The following is a 16,604-nucleotide window of genomic DNA, read 5'->3' on the forward strand; positions in this document are numbered from 1 at the left end:
CCATTCAAGAAATATATGTTTGCTGATGTTTTAAAGAAAGTCACACCAATAAACTGGTGGAAGTCACTTAAGCACTTGGATTCAGAGACTGTTGAAGTGATAATCTCACTTTTAACAGCAGTAGCTTCTTCTGCCAGTGTAGAAAGATTATTTTCTTCCTTTGGACTAATTCATTCCAAATTGAGAAATCGTTTGGGACCTGAAAAAGCAGGAAAGCTTTTGTTTTCTTTTCCAGATTTTGAACAAACAGGAAAATGAAGGTGAAGACAACTGAGTTAGCTGCAGAAGCCAATATTTTAAGTTTCTTATGTTGATCTGGCTGACATAGTCTATTTAATTTTTGTTTTTTGTTTAATTTAATTTAACTATTTTAGTTAAAAACAATTTTAACAAAAACAAACCTGATTTTAAAAAACTTGAATGTTTAACTAAGTTCAAAAACTCATATGCTTATTTTGTAAAAATATTGTGTTTGCTGTTGAAGAAAAAAATCCAGAATACGTTACGTTGTTGTTTTAGTTAAATAAAACAATTTAAAGTCTGTCTGGTGATGTTCTCCTCCTAATACATCATGGCAAGAAAATCATCCAAATATTAATGATTAACCTGTTGAATTAGAGATAGTTGACCTCACAATGACTTCATAAATATCTGCTTCAATTACCTTTGGTAAATGAAATAACCAAGCAATCATATCATTTTCTGATATAGCTGTAAAACTAGTCTGAAAGGTTTTCAAAATAAACCACTTAAAAATGTATAGTGTGTACCTTCTAAAAATGAAACCTACATCTTTCTCTGAGTTGTGAAGAATATGTATTAAGGTTCTAACAACCAACAAGAATGCACTTTTATGTAGAAATCCATGATTAAATCAAGTCTTCCTGACTAGTGATTTAAATCATGATTTAAATCAAATTGATTTAAATCAAATCCACCATGTTCCCATCTATGCCAGATTTTGTGTGAAACACAGAGCAATCAATTTCCTTGTACCTGTTTCTTCTTCGGTAAAGGGGGCATAATACTATGTATGTCCATCACATGAATTCTGGGAGGTTTCATTATAAAATGCTTTAAGTTTTGTGGGTAGAAGGCATTACAAAAGTGCAAAATATTGTTACTTTGTTTTCCAGCAGCACAAATCCATCTATATCACTGAAACAAAGTAAAATCCAGCATAATTTTTTGAGTACTCAAGTGAGTACCTTCATCCTTTTTATGGATAAAACTTTTGTTTTATTCATTTCTAATCTGAAACACAATTAAGACATTTTGGTTTTATCATCTGTTGTCTCTTTAAAAAATTGCAATTCTCAAATTTTTTTTCTTCGTTTCTTCTATTTCTCATCTTAGTTAAATTTTTCCTTCAGTCATCTCTTGTAATGTTCTTTAATAAAAATGAATGTGTTCAGGCATAACTATAACTTCCGTTCCCAATAGCTGAACAAGCATGACAAAATTCACACTGAGCTGGAATCTGCTTTTTTAATTCCCTGCTGGGAGTCTGCCAGTTGGGGAACGCAGACCAGCAAGTACAGGTCTTAATTACATGAATCCAGAGGCTGCTGCCAATGCTTCTCCATTGAGAAGCATTTGCTTTCTACGGTTCTTCTTGATGAGCCGATCATTCAAACATAATTTATTACTGCTTCATATTATAAGTAATTAAATGAAGAAACACTTTTCACTCAAGGGAATTTTAATAGGTTACTTGCAAAATTGTTATTGCAGGCAACAACTTGTACATAATTTTAGTTCTAGATCTACCAAAAAAAAAAATCAGCAATATAAAAAATGTCAAATTATGCCTTAGAGGCTTTGCTGGCAGAATTCAGTTCTAAATTCTAGAGTGTGGGAAATCTGGTTTTATTTCTCTCTCTCTCTTTTTTTTTTTTTTTTTTCCATTTTTCTATTTTTTAGAAAACAATTTACAAGTGAAATATTACTACAAAACTTTTTTATAAGGAATTTTTGCAAAACATTTACATTTTTTACCATCAACTATTTCTCTGTTTCAAAATCATTTATGTAGATTTAATACCCTATGCTGCACATCAATTTATGCGGGATGACAATTCAGTGACATGCATTAAAAAACACCACAAGGCATTAAAATGAAGACTTAAATACAAATATTGTTGCAATAAAACAGTTATAAAATTGAAAAATAGGACCTAAACATCATGCTTACCTAAGTTTGACAAATTAACTTTTTCTCCTAAATTACACACTTTTATTACTGCTCTCGTGAAAGAGTGTGATAAATAATGACTTAACACCAATTTCTAATGTAATCGGCAACACATACACAAAACTAACCAAAGAATGTATATTGTAAGAAAAAAAACTATTCTAACACTGGAGATCTACCATGATAAATACACTTTGCACTGATAATTACAATAAAGCAAAATTTTATAACAGTGGCAAAGGGAATGAACAGTGAAATGCCATTAAACAAGATACTACTGCACATCTGTGTCCTATTACTTACAACAGCTATATCCCACTGAGTCAAATAAAGGACATTGAAATTTACGATCCTTCTAAGACAGAAAAGTGGACTCAGAATGGTATGCAGAACAGACTGTCAAAACGTTTCTAATTCCAGCTGTAAAATGTGCACCTGCTAACATAAGTGAATGTACTTTAGATACTATGAAGCCAATCCAAGGATTTAGATTTTGATACATTTGTAATAGGGACTCATTGTAGATTAAAAATGACTTCAGTTTCTTAACTGCATACATAAAGTATGCATGAAAAAATATGAAATGGCTGTGCAGAATGCTTATAGCTTCAGTTTATAAAAACTGTTAACTTCTAAGAAACATGATTATAACATTAGGAAAGTTTTTCTTTGCATAAAGAAATGTATAGCACTGATTGTGAAGCATAATGATAAAATATATATTTGATGTTTCAGTTCTTATATAACAAAATTAACAATTAGCACTACCTAATGTTCATTTGTATTAAATGTAGTAATCTAATTGATTCTGATGTTTTAAATCCAGATACATCAGCTGAGAGTACTTTAAATAAAATATACAAAAGAATGTACAAAACCCAACTAAAATGTAAAGACTTTGTTACAAGTCTACAAAAGCTTTAAGAAACTTGAAATCTATAACCACAGTGTAAAATTATTTTTCCTTTAATCTCAAAGCTTTTAATGTAAACTGAAAGTATAAAAGACCTTCAGCTTTATATTTCGCTACAAAGGGCTGGCCTAAAGTGTACACAGTGTAAACAATGATTGGTATTTCTTTCTTCAAAAATACATGAAACATCACAAGATTGATAAAGCATTCATATGAGAAGTATGTTTTCTGAGGGAATGCACAAGGTATCTGTTATGTGTCTCATACAAACATTTCCCAAATAAACTGTTCATCTTTAACCAGCAGGAAAAAGAGTAATCCTTCTTGCACTGTACTCCCTTTTTTAATCACAAAAATATTTTGATGTATATATTTAAAAAAATGGACTGTCATGAGATACCAAATGGCTAAATTTGTAAAACATTCCATTTATGCCTATGGAAAATAATTCAAAATCCTGAGTGTGAAATATTTGGCCATCTTTCCTCCATGTATGCACTGGAGTTTTTACATAAAAAATGCTCAGTTGTTTTATTTCTCCAACAATTATGTTCTATTAAGTTAACAGATATTGGAAATATAATCAAACCTTTTTAATCAATTGCTATATGATAATCAATTGCTTTATTCCTTTTTTGCCCCAGTTTCTCTTGTGGCTGGAGGCTCAAAATTATTGATCATATAAGAAAATGGGTGGTGGATATTCCTTACCAGCCTATGCACTTACAGTTGGAAAGAAAATACGATGATTAATCTTTAGAGGGAGAGAAAGAAAAAATACATTAATTTACAATTACCTTTTTAGTTGTTAAAATGTCATAATTTGTCCTTTTCTTTGGCTGTTTAGTCAAAGTATAAAGAATTCTTCACCTTCACCATAATATAATAATAATTTATATTTACAGAACAGAACTGGAGAATGAGTTACAACACTCATTAAACAATTCAGGTGTCCAATTAACGTCCAAGTATTCCCATAAAATTTCAATATTCATAAGTATGAGTTTTGTGACTCTAGTTAACAAATAGATTCCTGATGCCTTACAATGTAATGAACTGGAATATCAAAACTTAAACACACAAGTTGCCATATTTTATTATTATCCTACATAAAGATATTAATTCTGTAAAATCTTATGTTAATATATTTCTGTAGTTTAATTTTTTTCTAACGTATACATTAAATCTAAATATCTTTTAACTCTCCAAAGAAAGAGAGAAATCTGAGTTCAGTGATTGTCATTTATACACACTACTATAATGTAGTGGTCAAAATTATCTGAGCTGCACCTCAGATCTGCTTTGCAGCATGTATATTCAACTGTTATTTGAATAATTTCTAAACTTGAGAAAAGACGGCCAAAATCAATTTATATATTCCACAGAACTGAGCAAAGAAATAATTACCACTCAATTCTTATGCATTTTTGTTGTGCACCATGGGAAAAGAAGTTCCCATGAAAATATTACAGATTCAGATTATAAACAAAGTACCTCCAAATGACAACACTCCTAACCAAGATCCACCCTGTCATATTGAAATTGTCTGATTTTACAAACACAACAACACACAAATGCTAAAAGAGAGGGGATATTTTCATTTAAAACAATTATATAATATAGAGCCACATAACTAAAAAAGTACAGTATGGAAGCAGTATTCCCCCAACTGTTTATCCAGTATGTCAATTTGCGCTGTTTGTATTTTTGAAAATTTGTCTTGTTGCACCAGTGTACACTTCTCATGCTGACCCTCCAACTTGGAATACTTACAGAAGTCAAGACTGAAAACATGATTTCCTGCTCTGTAATCCACTTTACCAGCCCACTTCCATATCATGAAAGGTATGTAAACTTAAGTGCAGCACTAGGTGTCTGTATAAATGATCCTTTCAGAATTCTTCCATGTTTGTTGAAACATTAGGGGTTGCTGGGTTTGAATCTTGAGAAATGGCTGCAACTGTGACAATTCTTGGAGAGCCAAGAACCTCAGTAACTGAGGAGTCCAGTTCTCCTGAAGTAACAATAGCAAGGGCTGTTCCACCACCTTTCTTGTTCTGATGAGTTTTGACATGTTTGGAGAGATGGTCACTCCGCATAAACCTCTTAGAACATTCGGGGCACTCAAATCTTTTTTCACCTAATTTAAAACAAAAACAAACAAAAATGTCAGTGACATAGATATTTAAAGGTATTTAACTTCTTTCATTCATTCAAACAAGCCTTCCCCCCCACCCCACACTCAAAAACATTTTAAGTGTTTGGATGTATCTAAAGTTGCAAAATAGATACAAGCTTATCTTCTCTAATGTCTGATTTGCAGACCCATTGAATAAACTACATTTTCCTTTTAAAATGCTTTCAACAGATAAACTTGCAGCCTGTATTTCCTCTGTTGTAATTATTCAGTGCAGGGTCTGAATTTTATTCTTATTCTTCTCAGTAAGAATTCTCTTTCATAAACTTAGAACCTAGCAATGGATAGAAGAACAACATGATTAAAATACTTAATAAGAACTGAGAGGGGACCCAGGTAGCTTCCATACTCCAAGGATCTGTCCCCTGAGGATCGAGGAAAGCCATCCCTCTGAAGAGATTCAGGGATTCCACTAGAGTGTTGGATGGCCAGTTAGGATGATGCTGGCCTGCAGATCATCTTTGCATGGGGTCTTCCGAGCCAGACGTTGGTGAAGTAAGGGATGATGTGTTTCCTGGGCCATCAGACCAGTTATGTGATGACTGACATGATACCTAGCATCTAGAATATTCATTAGATGGACGAATATGTCTTGCCAACCTTAGCTCCTAAGAAAACTTACCAATCCTCTCCTTGGAAGAGTAGACTAGAATCTGAGACATGTTGAAGACTCTTTCGAGGTGGATCAAATTAAAAAAGGGGACTAATTCATTCTTCTTGAGCTAAGAAACAATTCCATGAGAGTAAGTAGCTCCACTGATTACTAAACAACCCTATAAGACTAATGGCTGGCGTACACAGGGGGTTTGACTCTGCAGTGAGTTAACGTGCAATATACAAGTCACACTAATAGTGTGCACACAGGACACCTGTGCCCTCTTTCTATCTGCACTATTGTGTACACATGGCGGGGACTTGCTGCATACTAAGCACGTGGCATTCTCAGAGGGTATCCCATGGTCCTTTGCTTCACTGCTGAGCACTGTGCATTTTGAGTTTTCTTTTGCTGCTCAGTGGAATGCATAGTGGAAGCCAATAGAATTATGTCTTGGAGTCAAATTAAAACAAAAACCCATGATTCTGCTCTCTCCACCCCATACTTCCTCTTTTTCTGGGAGCGTGAGCCCACCATTTTCAAATTGCTGTTGGCCAGCATGGACCCAACAATGATCCATGTTGGCCACTATGCTGGCAACCATGACAGCAGCAGAGGCTCCTCCAGCAGCAGCTGCAGCAGAGGAAGGAGGATTAGGAAGACAAAGACGAAGATGAGTACTACACCAGCAACTCCTATTACAGGCGCTGCTCCTGGAGCAACTTCACTCAGTGCAATGCCACTTGTGGGCTTGGGAAACCAGCATCAATTGGGTGGATGACCAAACATGGTGAAAGTATTTCAGGATGGTGAAGGTGACCTTTTTTGAGATAAGTGCTGAACTAGCCCTGGAGCTACAGTGGCAGCATACCAACATGCAGCACTTTATACTCATCAAGAAGCGGGTCACCTCTGCCATCTCGAAGTAGTCAATCCCCTGAATGTTACCAGTCCATAGCCAACCAGTTCTGCACAGGGAGATTGACTGTTGGAGCCACTGCCATGCAAGTGTGTGGTGCCATGCGAAAGGTACTGTTGTATGGGGTTACAAACCTTGGTAATGCTCAGGAGATTATTGATGGCTTTGCATGCATGGGGTTCCCAAACGGTATTGGGGCAATCAGGGATTCATGTGCCTCCCACACAAGGTTTGGAGTTTATAATCAGATGGGGTAATTCTCCATGATTAAGTATAAGATTTAATCACAGGTATTTTTAGTAGAAGTCATGGACAGGTCACGGACAATAAACAAGAATTCACTGCCAGTGATCTGTCCATGACTTTTACTATAAACACCCCTGACTAAACCTTAGCTGATCCTAGAGTTCTGCTGTCTGGGGTGCTGCTCCTTTGGGGGATCCTGGGAGCCAATGGCTAGCCCCTGCTCTGGAGGCGGGGGCTGACTGCCTCTGGAGGTGCTGCTCTGGCCGCTGCTCAGGCTGCCTCTGCGGCGGCCCTGTCGGAACGCTGCTGCTCAGGCTGCCTCGCCCCGGGGCCGCCCGAGAGGCTGGCTCCGGGGCTGCTCCAGCAGTGGCTGGTGGGGCTGCCAGACCGGCTGACTCTGGGGCCACTCTAGCCAGCTGCTCTGGAGGCCCTGGGGTCAGCCAGCCGCAGAAATACGGAGGTTGTGGAAGGTCATGGAATCTGTGATTTCCACAACCGTGACAGATTTGCAGCCTTATCCATGGTGCTCCAAGGGCTGGTTGACCACCGAGGCAGGTTTATAAACATAAAAGGAGGGTGATTGGGAAAGGTCCACGATGCTAGGCTCTTTTGGAACTCAGCTGGATTTACCTAAATGAATCAAAGACAGTTTGTTGCCAGGATCACTATGGGCATTAATGGTGCAGAGATTGCTCTGGTTATCCTGGAAGAGCTGCCTTATCTTTTGCTGCTGTGGTTAATGATGCCATATAACAGGGGTGGCCAAAGAGAAGGTTACTTACTATAACTGGAGGTTCTTTGAGATGTGTGGTCCCTATCCGGATTCCATTCATAATGGGCACATGGCACCATGCACTGGAACTGTTCATAGCAGTGTCTGTTGATCTGCGTGTGCATCATGCGTTGGCCATGTAGTGCATCTGGCTTTAAGAAGCTGCGCAGGTTGACGCCGCTCCAGTTCTCTCTTACTCAGCAACAGAAAAGCCCGGAGCAGAGGGAAAGGAGGGTGGGACTGGAATCCAGATAGGGACCACACATCTCAAAGAACCTCCAGTAATCCTCGTAGCTCCTTCCTGGCCTCACCAGTACTGGAACACCAATCTCCTTCACCTCTCTGCTCGCCCCAGATCCTCCTCCCCGCTATCCCGGATCTCCTGATGCAAGACCACAGCCAACTTTGACACCCCAACCTGTGCCCTCTTCACGTCATGGTCTGGTATTTGGTTGGGGATCACGTGTAGACCAGGCCTGCTCTGTACCCATCCGCAACATCCTCACTAACAGCAGATGCCAATCCACTCACACCTGTTATTCTGCTAAGTGGCATCGCTTTACTGCCTGGGCACACCACTGTCACATTCCAAGAGACTGTCTCCATTTCTACTCTCCTGGACTACCTTCTCCATCTCTGCCAATCGGGCCTGGCGCACTCTTCTATCTGCGTTCACCTTGTTGCGCTCAGTGCTCTTCTCCTTCCCGTGGATGGCTTCTCTGTCTTTACTCCCCCAGAGACCTCCTGATTCCTCAGGGGCCTCCTCACTCTTTTTCCTCTTGTACAAAGGTCCACCCCGCTTTGGAATCTCAACTTGGTCCTCTCTACTCTTACTAAAGCCCCTTGCTACCTGCTCCCCCATTCACCTCTACATGAAGGTCATCATCTTGGTGGCTATCACTTTTGCTTGCCGTATCAGTGAACTGGTAGCCATAATGGCAGACCCACCATTCACGGTCTTCCACAAGGACAAAGTCTCCTTACGTCTACACCCCAAGTTTCTACCCAAGGTGGCTTCCTCCTTCCACCTCAACCCAAGTATACACCTTTCAGTCTTCTACCCCAAACCTCATGACTCACACATGGAGCATGCTTTCCCTTCCCTCCATGCTAACCACTGCTTGCTACTCTTCCCTGTTTGGAATCCACCTAGGGACCAGCACTCAAAGAAGAACTTACTGACTCACTGAGCTGCATATGACCATCTTCAGAAGTTTGAGAGCCAGAGTGTGCCTGCTGGGGCTCAGGGCTTCAGCCCTGTGGTGGGGTGGTAGGCCTAGGGCTTCTGCCCCACAGGGCACACCTGCTGGGGCTTGGGCTTCAGCCCCGCTCCCACTGAAACCCTGAGCCCTGGCAGGCACCTCCCATGGGGCTGAATCCCTGAGACCTCTCTTCCTGCTGGAACAGGAGCCCCTAGCCCCACCACCCTACTGCAGGGCAGAAGCCCTGAGCTCCCCCAAATAGTCTGGTAGGTGGAGAAAGGGGGAGTGAAGGGCTCCGCAAGATGCACTTTAACTATAAAAGAGCTGCATGCAGCTCATGAGCCACGGTTTGGCCACCCCTGCCATACAGGGTATGTCCACACTACATCTGAGAGTGAGCCTCCAAGCCCAGCTTCACAGACTCATGCTAAAAGGACCTGTGCTATTGCACTAAAAATAGCTGCGTAGACAGTGCTTCCAGGGCCACAGAGCTCAGGCTCCAGCCTGAGCTGCATCATCTACACAGCTATTTTTAGCGCCCTAGTGCAAGCCCCACTATGAACAGTCAGAACCTCAGAGTTACAAACACCTTGGGAATGGAGGTTGTTCGTAATTCTGGAATGTTTGTAACTGAATGTTATGGTTGTTCTTTCAAAAGTTTGACTTAATACAGCTTTGAAACTTTACTATGCAGAAGAAAAATGCTGCTTTTAACTATCTAAATTTAAATTAAACAAGCACAGAAACAGTTTCTTTACCTTGTCAATTTTTTTTTTTTTGGGTAATTTACATTTAACACACTACTATACTGTACTGTACATTTTTTTAATTTTTGTCTCTGTTGCCTGATTGCATATTTCCAGTTCCAAATGAGGTGTGTGGTTGACTGATCAGTTCGTAACTCTGAGGTTCTACTGTATCTGGGCTGGAAGGCTCACTCTCAGATGCAGTGTAGACATAACTATAACCTTGCTTCCTACGCGGACAGAATCAGATCCTGAGTCTCAAAGAGATCCTGGCTTTCTGGGGTGAGCTCTTCACTGCCTTCCTTGTGAGCCTCCTCTGATGACTCTTGCTGCTTGTCCTCAGGGGAAGGCTGTAGGGGAGGCAGCAGGGTCCACAACCAATTTGGGTTTGGCAGTGGTGTAATTTAATCAAGTACTGTCCAGCTCCTCAAAAAATGGACAGATTACATTTCCATTGCTTGACCTCTTCCTGGGATCCCTCATTTTAATGTAAATCCTCTTAGCTGTTTGCTCTTGATCTGGCACTGGCTGGTGTCCTGGTTGTGGCCCCTCGTAGACATCTACTTGATAACATCCACAAAAACATTTTTATTTCACAAGAGCTTGCTCCCCAGATAATGATAAGATCTAGCGTCTCAGCACGGCTCTAAGCAACTGCTGGAGGCATGTTGTAAGCCTTCTGGATTGTAGCAATGCTGATATATTCAAATCCGTGAGCAAATGGGCAAATTCTGGCCTCATGACAGTTTTTAAATGCAGGAGGGACATCCAGTCAACTGAGAGCAATGGAGGGTACACAAGTAAACAGACAGATCAGTAATGGATGCCCGCAAACAGTGTGGGATACCAGTTGGAGGACTGCTACAGTAGTGCATAGCAGGACTGTGTGCACATGAACAATGCACAACACTAACTCAATCTGCATTAAACATAATTCACTTTGAAAGAGTATTCCAGAGTTTTTGGAGTTACTACATTCTAACAAATTATGCTGTGTGCATGCAGGCATTTTCACATCAAACCAACTAGAGTTACTGTGGATTAAACCCCTGTGTAAAAAAGCCCCAAGGATTTGTCTTGATTAGGAAAATTGGTCAAGTTTAGGTCAGGCTTTTAGCCAATGCATGCTAGTTAACCATGTCCTAAACTCAATCTTTTTCTAATGCAGATGCAGGGAAACAGCTTGAAACTTGACTAACTAGTCAAATTCTAGCCTAGTCTACTACAGAGCTCTGGCAGAAGGGAAAATCAATCCCTATAAACTATAACCTTTTTAAAACAAATTTTAAAACACACTGGATTATTTCAAATGTAATACATTCAGCATATTATTTAGATAGCCTACATAACTACTTTATTTAAAATCACTGTTCACCGATGGCCACCATCATTAAAGGAATGACTCCATCGAATGTAGACAGTTGACTAACCTGTGTGGGTTCTTCTATGTCTTTGCAGCTCATCACTCCGTGTAAATCTTTTGCCACAAAACATCCAGTTACATACAAATGGTCTTTCTCCAGTATGCCAACGAAGGTGTGCCCGGAGATGAGATGTTTTCCCATAAACTTTTCCACATCCTTCGATATGGCAGATATGCTGCTTCTTTTTTCCTGGCTCACTGCTGCCTCTGACAGGATCAAAGTTAAGCAGTTAGGTGATTTTATTTTAAAATATCAGCTAAGGAAAAATGTGAAATTGTAAAATTAAGTTGATTATAATCCTCTTTCTGAATAGAAAATTTACAAGCATGATTTCCTATGGACATGATTAGCAACATGACAGTACTACAAGGAAAAAAGCCCCCAAAATAAGGCAGGCCCCACAAGATGCCTAAAGTTTAACTGACAAACTAACATTACCTTCCTTCTCCTTCTCTACAATTAGGACATGAGCAGGCAACTCTTCTTAATCTCTTGCCAGGTTGTATTTCCTGGTCAGAAGCTTGCTGGGCTTGTTGTAACTGCACTTGTGTGATCTGATCAGGACTAACAGCACCAATTGCTGCATTAGCAATACCTCCTACGGCTACAGTTACAGGAGCTATTGTGGCTTGCTGTACTTTCATGCCTCCATCCTGTCCTTGCTGTTGACCTGTAAAATAAGAAAGTCTTTGTAAATTTTAGTGATCATCTCAGAAAGGTCACAACATAATACTTTATATGCCTTTTGTTCAAGAGAATATCCACTATAGCATGGGTTGGCAACCTTTCAGAAGTGGTGTGCCGAGTCTTCATTTATTCACTCTAATTTAAGGTTTTGCATGCCAGTAATACATTTTAATGTTTTTAGAAGATCTCTTTCTATAAGTCTGTAATATATAACTAAACTATTGTTGTATATAAAGTAAATAAGGTTTTTAAAATGTTTAAGAAACTTCACCTAAAATTAAATTAAAATGCAGAGCCTCCCGGACCGGTGGCCAGGACCTGGGCAGTGTGAGTGCCACTGAAAATCAGCTCGCGTGCTGCCTTCGGCACGCGTGCCATAGGTTGCCTACCCCTGGACTATAGGATGGATGAAAACTGCAGAAAAAATATTAAACCGAGTAAGTTTACTAGTGTGCTTTAGTATACTACAAACAGACTTTATACACAACTTTAGAGAGCCCTGATTAAGGTAATTCATTAGAAAAAGAGTACAGTAAAGACAAATGTGTGCTCTCAACAGGAAATAACTAGTTTTACAGGCATCTTCTTTTTTTATAGAATGAAGAGATATATCAGTAGAAGATATGAAACAAAGCAATTACACAGAATTCATTTTCTACTGTTGATGCTTTTCCCTAGAATAACCTTGGAAACCATATTTCTATTTAAAACTCTCACACATTTATTTTTAAAGTTATTTTATGGAATTAACCTCCTATTTTTTCAAGCAACTGAGTCAAAAACTTCATTTATACATAAAAAATGCAGTATCTCGATGTATTCCATTAGGATTTCTTCAAAACAAATTTATATTGAAGGAACATTAACGCTGTAAAGTCAAGCATGTAAAAGGTATGAAATACCAGAATTAAGATTGCCCGTGCAATCTTAAATCTGCCCCAATGTATGGCTGAATTTAAATAATCTTTAATTACATACTCAGATAGTAATTATATTCTGATGGAATTATGAAATTATGGCACTTCCTAATTTTTTAGTGCTTGATTTTGCAACCTGAGCATTATACTTTTAATGATTTTACTTAATTAAATTACCCAAGTTTTTAAAAATGAAAACTAAAAAAAAAAAAAAAAGAAATTCCATCATATGCAACTGTAATGACGGCCTTTCTCCAACGACCACACAGAGATAGTCAGCATAGTTTGAATTCCAGACCTTAAGATCCACAGTGCAAACTTCTACCATTAAAGGTAAAGGAATAACTGGTAGCAGCAACCATATGGCAGAAAGTTACACAAATAAATGCTAGAAAACAGTGAAATGTTCAATATCAGGATTCCAGGATTTTGTCCCTGACTCTTCTGTAGCATGCAAGGTCTTGGAAAAAAATTTTGAAGGAGAAAGTAGTTAAGGACATTGACGTCAATGGTAAATGGGACAAAATACAACATGGTTTTACAAAAGGTAGATCGTGCCAAACCAACCTGATCTCCTTGGAGAAAGTAACAGATGTTTTTAGACAAAGGAAACACAGTGGATCTAATTTACCTAGATTTCAGTAAGGTGTTTGATACCGTGCCACATAGGGAATTATTAGTTAAATTGGAATAGATGGGGATCAATATGAAAATTGAAACGTGGATAAGGAATTGGTTAAAGGGGAGACTACAACAGGTCATACTGAAAGGTGAACTGTCAGGCTGGAGGGAGGTTACCAGTGGAGTTCCTCAAGGATCAGTTATGGGACCAATCTTATTTAATCTTTTTATTACTGACCTCAGCACAAAAAGTGGGAGTGTGCTAATAAAGTTTGCGGATGATACAAAGCTGGGAGGTATTGCCAATTTAGAGAAGGACCAGGAAATCATACAGGAAGATTTGGATGACCTTGTAAACTGGAGTAATAGTAATAGGATGAAATTTAATAGTGAGAAGTGTAAGGTTATGCATTTAGGGATTAATAACAAGAATTTTAGTTATAAGCTGGGGACGCATCAATTAGAAGTAATGGAGGAGGAGAAGGCCCTTGGAGTATTGGTTGATCATAGGATGACTATGAGCCACCAATGTGATATGGCCGTGAAAAAAGCTAATGCGGTCTTGGGATGCATCAGGCGAGGTATTTCCAGTAGAGATAAGGAGGTTTTAGTACCGTTATACAAGGCACTGGTGAGACCTTATCTGAAATACTGTGTGCAGTTCTGGTCTCCTATGTTTAAGAAGGATGAATTCAAACTGGAACAGGTACAGAGAAGGGCTACTAGGATGATCCGAGGAATGGAAAGCCTGTCTTATGAAAGGAGACTCAAGGAGCTTGGCTTGTTTAGCCTAACTAAAAGAAGGTTGAGGGGAGATATGACTGCTCTCTATAAATATATCAGAGGAATAAATACCGGAGAGAGAGAGGAATTATTTAAGCTCAGTACCAATGTGGACACAAGAACAAATGGATATAAACTGGCCACCAGGAAGTTTAGACTTGAAATTAGACGAAGGTTTCTAACCATCAGAGGAGTGAAGTTTTGGAATAGCCTTCCAAGGGAAGCAATGGGGGCAAAAGATCCATCTGGCTTTAAGATTAAACTCGATAAGTTTATGGAGGAGATGGTATGATGGGATAACATGATTTTGGTAATTAATTGATCTTTAAATATTCATTGTAAATAGGCCTAATGGCCTGTGATGGGATGTTAGATGGGGTGGGATCTGAGTTACTACAGAAAATTCTTTTCTGGGTATCTGGCTGGTGAATCTTGCCCATATGCTCAAGGTTTAGCTGACTGCCATATTTGGGGTCGGGAAGGAATTTTCCTCCAGGGCAGACTGGAAAAGGCCCTGGAGGTTTTTCACCTTCCTCTGTAGCATGGAGCACGGGTCACTTGCTGGAGGATTCTCTGCTCCTTGAAGTCTTTAAATCACGATTTGAGGACTTCAATAGCTAAGACATAGGTGAGAGGTTTATTGCAGAAGCGAGTAGGTGAGACTCTGTGGCCTGTGTTGTGCAGGAGGTCGGACTAGATGATCATAATGGTCCCTTCTGACCTTAGTATTTATGAATCTTCTCTAAAGGTGTTAGAGTAGTGGTTACAGATAGCAGAGCCAATCACATAGACTTCACATGTTCAAAGTGAAATCCACTGAGGCTTAGTGGATGACAGATCTGCCATAACAAATGGAGGTTCTAGTCCCAGCTCTGCTAGAAACTACCTTGCACAGTCTCTATGACAGGAATGGGAAGATTTATCTTTCTGCTTCTTACTTTTTTGTTAACCTCTCTTATCATTAGCCTAGTTATCTGAGAGTAAATAGGGAACATGTCATCTTCTGGATTTTTAACTCTGACTATTAAAGCTGGTAGACAGTCCTTTTCCTTGGGACGGGGGAGAGATCATAGGTGAAGGTGAGACTTTAACCTTTCCCTCAGAAATCTATTCAAATTCTTTGAGGGTGTCAACAAATGTGGACCAGGGTGATCCAGCTGACAGTGTATGTGGACTTTCAGAAAGCCTCTGACAAGGCCCTATACCCAAGGATCTTAAGCAAAGTAAGCAGTCATCGGATAAGAAGGAAGGTCTTCATGGATCAGGAACTGATTAAAAGATAGGAAACAAAAGGTAGGAATAAATGGTCCATTTTCATAAGGCAAAGAGGTAAATAGCGGGGTTTATCAAGGATCTGTACTGGGACCGGTAGCTGTTCAACATATTCATAAATGATCTGGAAAAGGTGGTGAAAAGTGAGGTGGCACAGTTTGCAAATGATATTAAATTACTCAAGACAGTAAAGTCCAAAGCTGACTGCGAAGCGTTACAAAGGTAATATTATAAGATCTCATGAAACTGAGTGACTAGGCAACAGAATGGCAGATGAAAATCAAATGGTGATAAGCGCAAAATAATGCACACCGGAAGAAATACTCCCAACTATAAATACAAATAATGAGTTCTAAATTAGCTGTTGCCACTGAAAGAGATTTTGGAGTCATCACTGATAGTTCTTTGAAAACCTCTGTACAACATCTAAAAAGCTGATAGAATGTTAAGGACCGTTAGGAAAGAAGGAGATAAGAAAACAGAAAAATGCCACTATAAAAAAAATCCATACTACATCTCGAATACTGCATGCAGTTCTGGTCACCCTATCTCAAAAAAATATATTAGAATTGGAAAAGGTACAGAGAAGGGCAACAGAAATGATTAGGGGTATTGAACTGATTCCATATGAAGAGAAATTAAAAAAACTAGAACTGTTCATCTTAGAAAAGAGACAACTAAGGGGCAAGATGATAGACATCTATAAAATCATGGTGTGGAGAAGCGAATAGGGAAGTGTTATTTACCCCTGAACATACCACAGGAACCACGGGTCACCCAATGAAATTAATATGCAGCAGGTTTCAAACAAACAAAAGGAAATACTTTCTCACACAGTGCACAGTCAACCTCTAGAACCTGTTGTCAGGGGATGTTGTGAAGGCCAAAAGTATAACTGGGTTCAAAAAAGAATTAGGTAAGTTCATGGAAGGCAGGTCCACCAATGGCTATTAGCCAAGATGGTCAGGGATGCAACCTCATGCTCCGAGTGTCCCTACACCACTGACTGCCAGAAGGTGGGGCTGGATGATGGGGGATGGATCACTGAGTAATAGTTCTTTTCTGTTCATTCCTTCTGAAGCATCTGGCACTGGCCACTGTCAGAAGACAGGTTAC

At 39.3% G+C, this 16,604-nt stretch overlaps 1 protein-coding gene across 3 annotated transcripts in view; it reads right to left on the minus strand.

Annotated features, from left to right (window-relative positions):
- Window positions 1–4,246: 4,246 nt before the first annotated feature.
- Window positions 4,247–16,604, minus strand: part of SP4 (Sp4 transcription factor) — a 47,854-nt gene continuing 35,496 nt past the window's right edge. For all 3 annotated transcript variants that reach the window (XM_084621011.1, XM_084621009.1, XM_084621010.1), the window contains exons 4-6: window positions 11,647–11,878; window positions 11,215–11,414; window positions 4,247–5,247 (exon numbers count right to left, since the gene is read on the minus strand). In XM_084621011.1, coding sequence (XP_084477137.1) covers window positions 5,000–5,247; window positions 11,215–11,414; window positions 11,647–11,878 — 680 coding nt within the window. In that variant the 3' untranslated portion in view covers window positions 4,247–4,999. The remainder of the gene's footprint in view (window positions 5,248–11,214; window positions 11,415–11,646; window positions 11,879–16,604) is intronic.

The sequence above is a fragment of the Lepidochelys olivacea genome (genome assembly GCF_965140295.1).
Source record: "Lepidochelys olivacea isolate rLepOli2 genome assembly, chromosome: 2".
Lineage (NCBI taxonomy): Eukaryota > Metazoa > Chordata > Testudines > Cheloniidae > Lepidochelys > Lepidochelys olivacea.